The 11,782-nt window shown below is 39.9% G+C and overlaps 1 protein-coding gene across 2 annotated transcripts; it reads left to right on the top strand.

Moving 5' to 3' along the window:
• Positions 1–2,376: 2,376 nt before the first annotated feature.
• On the top strand, positions 2,377–6,579 carry macc1 (MET transcriptional regulator MACC1). 2 transcript variants are annotated; one of them, XM_070912594.1, is made up of 5 exons: positions 2,377–2,449; positions 3,604–3,726; positions 3,829–5,855; positions 5,946–6,134; positions 6,275–6,579. In XM_070912594.1, exons 2-5 carry the CDS (start codon positions 3,612–3,614, stop codon positions 6,476–6,478), a joined length of 2,535 nt encoding a protein of 844 aa, XP_070768695.1. In that variant the 5' UTR covers positions 2,377–2,449; positions 3,604–3,611; the 3' UTR covers positions 6,479–6,579. The 2 variants fall into 2 exon arrangements, with proteins under 2 accessions (XP_070768695.1, XP_070768694.1); XM_070912593.1 differs by lacking the exon at positions 2,377–2,449 and having other exon boundaries at positions 3,594–3,726.
• The last annotated feature ends 5,203 nt before the right edge of the window (positions 6,580–11,782 follow it).

Genomic DNA, 11,782 nt, shown 5'->3' with positions numbered 1-11,782 from the left:
GTAGTGTTGGAGGAGCACTATACCCTACTATACCCTACTATACCCTACTATACCCTACTATACCCTACTATACCCTACTATACCCTACTATACCCTACTATACCCTACATTGTGGTTGAAATAAACACCTGGACAGACAGTAAACAGTTCATTACTTGTTGGATTGGTGAAAATCTAAAACAGACGAAGAAAGCACTGAAGTCTGACCAGATGAACGGTGGAGAAATGACTCCACCAAGTGGCACAAATATGTAAGTCCCAGGCACCATTTCTAAATTTCACCCTTAAATTCCACTTGACGACAATGCATTTCATTATCCAGGAGGTAATAATGGGTTTGCACAGCAGGTTGGACATTTTTCCTCAGTTCTCATGTTAACTTTCAACTCCAGTAAAATGTGAAAATCACCAACATTTCAGTGGGAATTCCACAGCTGTGAATTACAAAGTATGTCATTTTACCTGTATGTGAGATTTGAAATAGAACAGTTCTTTTCTTGAACACACAAAATTGTCCTCAAATCTAGTCTGCTCCAGAAAAAAAGGACAAATGTCATCAGTAAAGTACAACCACATTAAAATGTACTTTCTGCTAAAAGGTAATTTTCCGAAGGGATAAACACTACATTAGCAGTAGGGAAGTGACATTAAAGCTACGCTGTTGCAGCATCCATACTATATAATAATCTTTTCATCAATATTTTCAACACTTTTCACTTGAATCTATCAACACGAAAGAAACAGCCACTCTTTTAAGATGACATAAAGGACAATGGCTCGTTGTTGTGAAGAGGTTAAAGTAATAAACCTCATAAAACACATCTTACCACTAGTGATGGCTCCTTTTCACAGCAGACATTTTGACCTGTCAGAGAGGAAAAATGGCACAGAGGCTATATAGAAACTATAACAAGCTTTGGATACACAGGCAATACTTGGTTTGGGTCTTCTCATGAGATTTGTTGCAAACAAAATTAAATTAAAAAGTAAAGTAGAGCATGTCACCAGTCTGATCCCATCGATAATCTTAAAACAGCCACAAGGGAGCAGAGTTTGCTCACAGATCTGTGTGTTCTGTTTCAGATGCTTGATACAAAATGATCTGACTTGGTGCTGATAATGAAACTATGGCAACTGTGTTCTGGTGGAACGTGGGAGGAATGCTGATTTAGTCTGTTTTGTTTCATATTCAAGAAGTTAACACCGACATCATGCACGCACAGCTCGGGATCACAATGAATGACGTGAAACAAAGCAAAACTGGTCACATTTCAACATTCAGTGGGTTTTATATTCAGTCAAATATTTTACAAAACACTTTCACTTGTGCAGTAGCCTAGGGGATGTTAATTAGTCATGCTAAAGTCCAGGCAACTGCAGCCACTGACCATATTTGCTACATGAAAATTCATAATCTCCTCAAGAGTGCTTAGTTACATTCCTGGAGAACTGACTGCCTTTGGATGCCAGGACCTGCATCCAAAGACCACAACAGTTCTGATAGGACATTTCAACTTCAGCATGAATATTCATCAGCAGAGATAACAATACGAACAGTCAGCGTCTCCCAAATGGGCGTTTAAAGTTATAACATTTTCACACACTTTGGCATGCAACTGTTAGACTTCAGGAATAAGCTGTAAACTGTTGAAACAGTGTTTTCCTGTTTTCTATAAAGATTAAATATGATCTAACAGTCTTAATTAGTGATCTATTCAGGCATTCATCACAGTAAGCGGTTGTTACCTGTTCACTAAAATAACATGACTTGTGTCCTTGATGGGATTAAGTTGTGTTGACAGTTCATTTTGGCTTTGATCTGCAGTCACTCAAAACGGCAGTGATAATATCACACAGTAAAAATCAATAAAACCCAACCATCACAAAAAGAAGAAGACATACTGCTATGACACTTGGCCTCCTTGTGTTATTTCTGGCTTATTAATTCACTACAACAATCACATAAACACCTGTTTTGTTGTCAAATTCTCCCAATGCTGTGTGGACTGCAGCAGCTGCATCAGTGGAAACTATGTATGTATGCTGAGTGGCTGGATTAACCTCGTTTCTTGTGTGTCTCCATCATGAGTAACCTCCAACCTGTGTGCCAGCAGCGTTTCCAGCATGCTTATCACTGAACTCACGCTCCAGTCGAAACTCCAGGTATCGCTCAGTTTCAGGTGTTGTAAGTCTCACGACGTAAACAGAGTGGTGCATTGTGGGTACTGTAGTTACTATAACTCCGAGAGGCCACTCCCCCCTCCGGGGTTCCTCTATCATTTTAAACTTCCAGTCCCGAAATGCCCCGTACCTGAGAGCAAACAGAGTAACAGGAGCTTGTAAGCTTCATAGAAACGCCCTAGAAGAGAAGAGAAGAGTAAATGACACTGAACTGGCCTCTTTTCCTGCCAGCGCGCTGAAGCCAAACTACAACCATCTCGTGCCCACGGTGAGATCTAACTTTGTTTTCTTTTCTTTTTTTCTTCTCTTATTATTGTACTAGGAAGTAGCCTGTGTGGGATATGCTGTATTAATGTGTAACCACTGACACACACCTGTCAGTCAGTGTGGCGGGTGCAGCTGTGGTTCGTGAATTCATACTCAGCGCGGGGATTTAATGTCTGAATCTGCTGTGTGTTTCCTGCTCTGTATGGATTAATGTGAGATTTGTTTGAGAGTATTTTCAGCCGATTAAATTAATAAATAAATAAAAACACGCGCAGGATTACAGATCAGAATCGTTTTGTTAATACTGAGGAGTGTTACTGTACTAAAGGAATCACGGTACAGCCCATAGTAGATAAGCCTGTCATGCAGTATTTCATCAGAATGGCCATTTCTACTGTCAGTAATACAGTCAGTGTCACTGCACTTTGATCATAGTAAGAAGCGCTGAGAGAGCCGTCTACTGTGTCATTGGCTTGACAAGACCAACCTGTTTTTGTGCACTGGTGTAAGAAACCGCATTATTAATGACTGACTCACTGTGACAAGTCGTGAATGGGTAGTGTCCTTTTATGCAAACAAGTGACAGACAATATAATTCAGACTTCATTTCATGCTTTGGAACAGTTTCCTGTAACAGACAGGAGCCCTGCAGGGACAGCCTGGGGCTCACTGCCATGAAGGAAACATAGTTTAGACAGAACAATAACTTTGCTCATGTGTCTTTTGTTGTGGAGGTATTGGTTGTTGTTATGTGTCACAGCATTTCAACATATATGTGTGCTTATTATTGATAAATTTATGGCTCCAACTAACAATATTTTTTATTTTATCAATATATCTGCCTATTATTTTCTTAATTCATCTTTTGTAACATGTCTGTAAAATGTATCACACTCTCTAACCACCAGTACTCATGTTTGAGAAGCTCTAGTCAGTAAAGTTAGTTTTTATATTGTCGTTGATTGATTTTCTGTTGATCAGCCAATCAATTAATAATTAATTGTTTCAGCTCTAGATGAGTTATATTAGTAAGTATAGAATATAATATTTATTCAGTATTTTGGGTATTCGTTTTGGTCCACCTCAGGAACCTTTGTTGCATTGTTCAGGATTAAAGTAAAGTAAAGTCAGGAACTAACATTTTTATGTTTACAGATGCAAATATGGCAGCTGGAAGAGCAAAGTCCTTCCATCGTGTTGGGAGTCTCATGCGGAGTAAATCTGAGGGGACGTTAATTGATCTGGACAACAATGCCTCAGCTAGTGACAACCTGAATGGTAAAATGCTCATTTTGAAGCATAAGCAGCCTCTGGTTCTAAATCTGAAAACCTGTTTATGATGTTAACAGACGTCCTAACTGAACTCTAATATTTTCACAGGTGGGTATGTGACACGAATGCCACTTTTACAGCCAGAAGTTGCATCTCAGTCAAAAAATCCCTTTTGGAACAAACTGTCTGGATCAAATCCTTTCTTGGATGACATCGTACACAGCAGCACAGGCAAACACATTTCCAACACATCAAACGTAAAACAAGACAATGACAAACATTTGGACGCGAATAACGATGACGCCATCAGCACATCTTCAGATGAGGGCAACGTGGGGAACTTTTTGGAAAACAAACACAAAGTCAGCAACAGATCGGGGAGGTGGAGAAGTGCTTCAGACATCCTGGATGATCTGGAGAGAAAAGTGCCGAAACGGGAGAACAGCTTCAAACCGCCTGGTACGGTGCTGAACCCAGATTTTGAGTGGCTAAAGAATGACAGGGAGGCCTATAAGATGGCCTGGCTGAGCCACAGGCAGCTGACCCGCTCATGTCTGGACTTAAATCTGATTAGCCAGAGTCCAGGGTGGGCTCAGACCCAGGCCACTGACTTTCAGGTCATCTGCAAGATCGGCCACACTGGAGGCTCAGTAAAGTTACCAGACTCCGAAATTAGCATCCATATCCCAGAGGGCCATGTTCCTCCTGGAGAAGTCCAGGAAGTTACACTGAAAGCGATGCTAGATCCTCCTCCTGGACTCAATAACAACTATACAACAACCATGAGTCCACTTTTAGAGGTGGTCCTCAGCAACATCAACACAAAGGAGCGTATGACTCTGGAGATTAAACTGTCTGGAGAGGTGAAGAGTGACCCTTTAAGTCAGGTGATGACTACTGTGGTCGGGCTGGTGTCCAGCAAAAGAGAGGGACCTTATCTTAAAGTGAACGACTGTTACATTCACAAGAACATGATGCAGATGAAGCTGCAGGACCTGAAGACACATTTTTATGTGATCGCAGTCGCAGAGGCCTCTGCAATCCAGTCCCCTGCTACATCAGTGTGGGATTACCTTGACCGCCAAATCACTGTAGCGGTTTACGGCCCCAGATACATCCATCCATCGTTCAAGGTTGTAATAGTGGTTTGCTGTCATGAGGACGTTCCACCGAAGCTCCCGTTTTCAGTTATCTGCAGAGGAAACAAAAACCTGCCTCAACTTGTGCTGCAGCTTTGGGGAAAACGTGGATTTAAACCAGACAAAGTGAACGACCTGCACGTCGGGATTAACCTCACAGACTCGATGTTTAAAATCAAACCTGAGGACAAACAGAAAGAAGTGAGACAAAGTCAGCTCAAAATAGGGACCGTTTTGCATCTGCCAGTTGCATTATCTTGTCCTAGTAATACAGAAATGACTCCTTTTAAATTAGATCTACACGTGAAGGAATCAAACGCTGCAACTGTTGCACAGTTCCAGGTGGCGTCCCCTCCCGCAGCACCCATCAGATCAGAAAAGCGAGTGCCAAGGCAGATGGAAAGGCGGATTGAAATGGCGAGAACTTCACCTATCCCTGAGGAAAGTGTTCCAGATTTCCCCAAATTCACAGACAGACCTGTGAACCTACAGTGGTATGGTGTAGCCCTGAAGTCAGTCCTCCGTCAGCCACGTGTAGAGTACCTTCTGGAGTATTTCAAGGGGGACACTGTGGCTCTCCTATCCAGGGAGAGCGTTAGGTCAGTGGGTAACTCAAAAGTAAAGGAGTGGTATATCGGATTCCTCCGGGGCAGGACTGGTTTGGTTCACTGCAAAAACGTCAAGCTCATAGCCAGAGACCAAGTGATCGACTTCACCGGCATCCAAATGAGCACAGAGGTCCTCTTGGACAACATGACGCTGCCCTTCAAAAAGCTTACTTACATGTACTCCGCCATCCAGACGCTGGTCACTGAACACATAAGTAGCTGGAGAGGTTTTGCTGATGCTTTGGGTTACAGCAAGCTGCCTTTGGACACCATCACACGGAGGTGCCCTGAAACTGAGGCTGATAAAGTGGCCTGCGTGCTGGAGAAGCTGAAGGAGGACTGCCACGCTGAGAAGACCAGGAAGAAGTTTCTGCATGAGCTCATGGTGGTAAGTAGAGAAAAACCGTATATTGTCCTTTCTGATTTCCTGAACTGTCCATGGTTTGGTGACAGTTTATCTCTGTGTTTGTCACCCTAGGGTCTGCTGAAGATGGACTCTGTGAATCTTGTGGCCCAGCTGATTCAGAACACAGTCATTCTGTCCACTGCCGTGGAGCTGGGAGGTCGATGGCGGGAGCTCGCTGAGAAGATGGGGAAACTGTCCAGTGCTCAGATAGCGGGCTATGAGGCACCGCACCGAGGGAAGAGTGGAGAAGTCGGTCCCCAGGTCAGTTTAACAGTACACATTGATACTGGAAAGTAATGGATGTATAGTTGAAAACACTGATCTGATCTGAATTTCTGACTTGCAGTAAATATGATGTGCATTTTATTTCTACAAACTCTGTATTTCCTGTTCTGTTTCAGTCAATGTGGAAGCCCGCCTATGACTTCCTGTACTCCTGGAGTCTGAGATATGGGGACAGCTACAGGGACATGATCCAGGATCTGCACCTTGTCATGGACAAAATGAAAAACCCTGCCACCAGACAGTGGAGGCAGCTGACCGGTGCCCTCATTACAGTGAACTGTCTCGATATCTTTCGAGCCTCTGCTTACCCAAATTCCTAAACCTTCTGCAAACGCACTCTAGTGATGACGGCAACCTCCACGCACTTGGGCCAAACAGAGACACAGAGGTTTTGTTACACAGCAGTAAGGTTTTGATGTTACTTGGCTCTTTTAGATTTCATACTCATTTTTTACACAAAGCATTAGAAGCAACTTGACATTGACATTCAATCAGGTACTTGCACTTTATGTTTAGATCTCACGTGCTGAGTGTGAAATATGTTGAAGGAACCTAACTTTAACTTGCAAACAAAAGAGTAGTTTGTCACTTTTATCTATATGTCTGTGCACATGTGATGAAGCCTTGAAGTAAAAGTTCATTTTGGTAGGTCATTTTCAGTCAAATGTAGTTCTGGGTACCATTAATCTCAGTTGTGTAAAATGTCAAATTGTGCATCGACATTTGTGCATCTTTTACTCCTTTGGCTTTTTTAGAATATTACACAATTCAGATACCTCTTCATTCTTTTCAGCACATACTCAATACATTTACTGTTTCTTCAAATCTGCATTACCTAAAGAGCAGGTTTCAAAATTATTACTTATGCATCTAATTATACATAATATTAATATATATTTCTTATACTACATTATTTTAAACACTGACTGCATTCAGTTCGTTTTTTATTTGGATCCACATCTTTATGGATCCTGTGAAAGTTTCTATCAGTGGGAATTTTAAGTTTTAGTTTTTAGTTGAATGGACAGTCAGGAAACCGATAAATGTGAACGCTTTTGCTAACTAACTGTTGCCGTACTGTGCCAAAAATGAGAATGTTCTACCAAAGTGAAAGTTTCCCCGATGCCAGTAAACAAATCATAAAGATGCCACTACACAAGAGTCGTATACTATTGTCTTAAATATTAGTGTATTTGCTATTTTTATACTGTAATGTAATGTTTTAGATATGCACATTACATATTAATTGTGTTGACGTTTGTGTGATCATGTTTTTACTGCCAAATGGAAACCTCAGTGTTTAGAGTGGTGCCATATACAGAACGCAGTGCCTTCAGTCACTGACATTTTAGACAACAATCTTTTATACTGAAATGGAGATGTGTTTCAAGAGATATGAATAAAGTAAGCCATCTAATCTGTTTACCATTTAATCAAGATACTAATAAATGGGAAGATGAAACAACTAATAGCTAATTTAACTGACAGCAATGTCTCGGTTAAATTGTATGCAGGACAATGACAAAAACTACAATACTTGTTATTTATATTTTAATAATTATTTAAAATGAATGTGACATTTGTCATTTTTCCAGTTAGATAGTGTAAAAACACCCCATAGAAAAAAAAGACTTTTCCCTGAAGTGTTTTCCACTGATTTTCTCTGACTGTTTGCTTTTCCCTACGTTGTTTGTTTAAGCTAGTTTCAGCTGAGAGCATTGTGTGCTGGTTCTCTATCAAACAGAGAGCACAGACTGCTGAAGTGACGTTACTTTGGCTCATTGAATGCCCCTCAGGAAAAGTAAATCAAAAAAGGAAAATGGTATCAGGCAACGGAGTGAACTGATTCAATCTAGAAGCAGAGACTGATTGAGTTGAACTTAAGAGATTTTATTTGTAAGGGCTGGTGATAAATAGAGTTTAGAGGGAACATCAAGGACAAAATCAGTGATATGAAACATTGGATTTGATGTTTAGTGAGTTTTCTTCCCCCACTAAATTAACAGATGTATTAATTTTGTGCTACAGGGGAGTATATTCATTGTCCTTTTATTAGCCTTTAATACCTCCTTTACCTCCTGGTCAGCCAGAATTATGTCACTTCTCTGGCAGCAAGTAAAGAAACATCAGTGTACCTCATAATTTAGTGTCAAACTTAGTGCTTGCAAAAACATAATTTCCTGATCATGACAAAATCTTCTAGATTAATTGGATGTTTCTCCTAAAACATAAAGGAATTCTACAGTAGTTGTAGCACAGAGCTGCTGTGATACTGAGCAAACTTTTTACGAGGTGTAAAGAACATTCAAACATACCACACAAATCAAAAAGTCTCTTGTCCAGACTAGAACGTTTATTAACTGACTTTCCTGAGTTTTAAGCATTTAATAGCAGACTCCCTCTGGCATACTGTATGTACAACACTGGTCTGCTCCCACTGCATCCTTTGTAGGGAACACAGAGAGGACAAAGGTTCATTGTTTGAGTGAGAGTTTAACATGAGTGAGGGTCAGTTCAGAGGAAGGATTCTGTCAGTTTATCTACCTGAAGCTCGGGCTCAAACAAACGACTCATCATAGATAACTAGTTAAGAATGAGTTATAGAACCAGACATTAATCATTCATTATCAATACTGAACATCTAAGATTTTGTCATGTGCTCAGTTACAATATAGAATATCAAAAGTTACCAAAAAGTAAGATAGCAATGTCTGTGATTTATTACAAAAATACATGTCTGAATGTGCGTGAATAAACAAAATTACAAACCTAGAAGATAAATAGCTCAAAAAATATACCAAAAGCGTGTGTATAGAGTGTTCCTCTATATTTGAAGTATAGAGGAAAATGAGAGACAACACGAGAAGCACTGATAGTATTACAGTGAAACGAGGGAAACAAATGAAAAATGTTTCTGGGCATCCAATTTAAAAATAGACGCAGCCTTATTAGGTCCCCATTTTTCAGATGCAGTGAGACGTTAAACTTTGTGACTAATGAAATGTGACCACTTTTGTTTTGGGAGCCTTTCATAGCAGCAGTCAATTATTGTGAATATTGCTGCCTGTCTGAGGCTTTACATGTTTGTAAGAGAGAAAATATTTCACCTCTTGTCATTTAGTCTTGGTATCAGAGACTGCTTCCAATCGACGTGGTTTACCTGTCGACAAGCCACTACTAAACAGCAGAGGATGTGTTGCTCTTGATCACAAAATGAGCAAAACAGTAAAAGCTAAACACATCCGTTGCACATCTACAAAATATATATAGGAATCCTAAAGGAATCTGCTGAAAATCAAGCATCCCTCAAGCTTTATTTACTGGGAAAAAATAACCACCATCACTATGTTAAAGGTTCAATTAAAATATTTCTAACTGCATCATTTCTGCCTCCTTAACAATTGTCTGAAACTTGAGTGGAACAGCAGACATATGTTCCTACCTGCATTACTGCAAATACTTTAGGTGTAACATTGCAAATCCTCCTCTGTTCAAAGGTACATGACATTAATGAAACAACAAACAAAACTGAGGTGATTGTTTTAAAACATTTTTTCTGGATTTGCAGAGCTGGTGAGACCTTGCAAACATAAACTGTCCAGATGTTTCAGATCTCAGTGTATCTGTATGACCTTGCAGTGGTCAACTCAAAGGGTAAGCAATCATGTCGCCTCCTACTTTTTGAGTGCAAAATTGGGCCTCCAAATTGAAAGGATGGTTTGCAAATTTATATTACATCTTCCAGTAAAGTTATTGTCATCCATTTACAACAAGAAAACATCAAACACAAACTGCATGTATGTAAGTCTTCCACAATAATCTTCATCAGGTGTTTTGATGTTGGTGGTGTAATATTGTTCAGAATATTTTACACAGTTTTTTATTAATTAGATTGTCTTTCTTTTTTTAACCATTAAGTGAGCCTTTGTTCACTATAATTATGGGCATTGTTATTCTGAATGACTCAGTCCCCATTAGGAGAGAACTATTTTGCTTGCTTTGAGTTTTCTGGCATTTACCCAGTCTGTGGACCAGGAAATATACACACGGAAAATTACCTCTATACCACAGTAGAGCCGCCACAACACTTAAGCAACTTCATTTCTTTTTTTGACGTACCACATTTACTCCTCCACTTGTTGAGAGTAGGCTGATGTTTGACTCATCATCACCACAACTTTTTGTCCACTTCTCAGTAGACCGCTGTCTGTCTTATTTTTACTGCTTCGCTCACAAAAGAACATTTTTAGTTGTAAGAAGGGCTGACGATAGCTACTCTCCTCTGAACTCTGGACAAACTCTCCTCAGTGAAACAATATGATCAAAAGAAGATCATATATGTGTGCTGGTATTTATGTCCACAGCTTCTCCAGACTGCTGTTGTGTTTCACTCAGAGCTCCGTGCCAACATGAGCCACTGCTGTTCCTCATAACACATCAACAAATTAACACATTAAGTAGTCCTTGTCACTGACACTGAGCTGTGCCAACACTGAGTCTCTGCCTTTCAGTGAGTGAATATTTAACTGCATTTAGGAAAATACATGTTGAAGTGTCTTCTGTCTCCTGTGGATTCTCTGCAGAATAAGATTTGACACTCAAAATGTTCTCATGCTCTCTAAAGCGCATCCCGTGACTTGCAGCATTAAGATTCCCAGCAATGCATTGAACTAGGCACACATCCAAGATGCTAGGTTTGTTCTGCTATGCACGTCATGTTTGTTCAGCGTACTTCATGTATATATTTCCTGGTTTCTTGGCTTCCTCATTCAACGCAAATACTCGCCACAGATTGCATTTCCAGACAGATGCTATTCTTCATCAGGACAATGGACAAGGTGAGACCTCACAAACAAAGCTCCTCTCAGCTGCTCAGTCTGCTGTGGTGATCCAGGTGGGATTAAGGAGACGTTGGCAGGATTTTATTTTCTTTAAGAGGAGGAAAAAAAAATGCTGAGATTGCTGTTTCATCTGGCTCTTGTCCCAGCTAACTGCCAAGAAAAACTTAGTCCATTAGTACATTTTTTTTTCCTTAGAAATTTGGATGATGCACTAACTGAAAAGATGTTGACTATCCTTCATATTATGGTGATAAATGCTTCCTGTCCTCCTCAAATGGTTGAATGTTTTCCCAGTAACACGACAGACATGAACTGGAGTAATTTCGGCCTAAATGGCTGTTCTAAAAAACTTTCTAAACTTCTCATCATTGAGTTCTCATTTTGGCTGTTTTCACAATTAAGTGACCTTTAATTCACTGTTATTGAGGGGAATATTAAAAAGAATCCTTACTATACAGAAGCTTTCAAGGTATATCTGCATTTGTGTTTTCATTGTGGACCAAAACACTTTTGAGCATCACAGAACCTGGCAGTTTTAATCCAGTGGGTGGCGCCATTGTATTGATGTTGAGTGAGTTTCAATTAATTTAAGTGCATAAATGAAAACATAATAATGGTATCATCATGTCCTCTATCAGATAAGGAAATAATTGCACAAGGCAGCAACACAAACAATGATCTTCCTGAACTTCACAGTATGGCATGTCATAAATAAATAAAGTGCTGGTTCACATTATTATACTTTTTTTAACTTTAAGTTAAAAAAAGTATAATAGAATTGCA

This window comes from Enoplosus armatus, chromosome 9 (assembly GCF_043641665.1).
Source record: "Enoplosus armatus isolate fEnoArm2 chromosome 9, fEnoArm2.hap1, whole genome shotgun sequence".
Lineage (NCBI taxonomy): Eukaryota > Metazoa > Chordata > Actinopteri > Centrarchiformes > Enoplosidae > Enoplosus > Enoplosus armatus.
The sequence above is the reverse complement of the archived record's forward strand: the minus strand, read 5'-3'. Positions and strand labels throughout refer to the sequence as shown.

Coding starts and splice junctions, on each gene's coding strand:
- macc1 (XM_070912593.1), top strand. CDS start 3,594: ATGTTTACAGATGCAAATATGGCAGCTGGAAGAGCAAAGTCCTTCCAT. Junction 5,856..5,945: donor TTCTGCATGAGCTCATGGTG/GTAAGTAGAGAA, acceptor TTGTCACCCTAG/GGTCTGCTGAAGATGGACTC. Junction 6,135..6,274: donor GTGGAGAAGTCGGTCCCCAG/GTCAGTTTAACA, acceptor GTTCTGTTTCAG/TCAATGTGGAAGCCCGCCTA.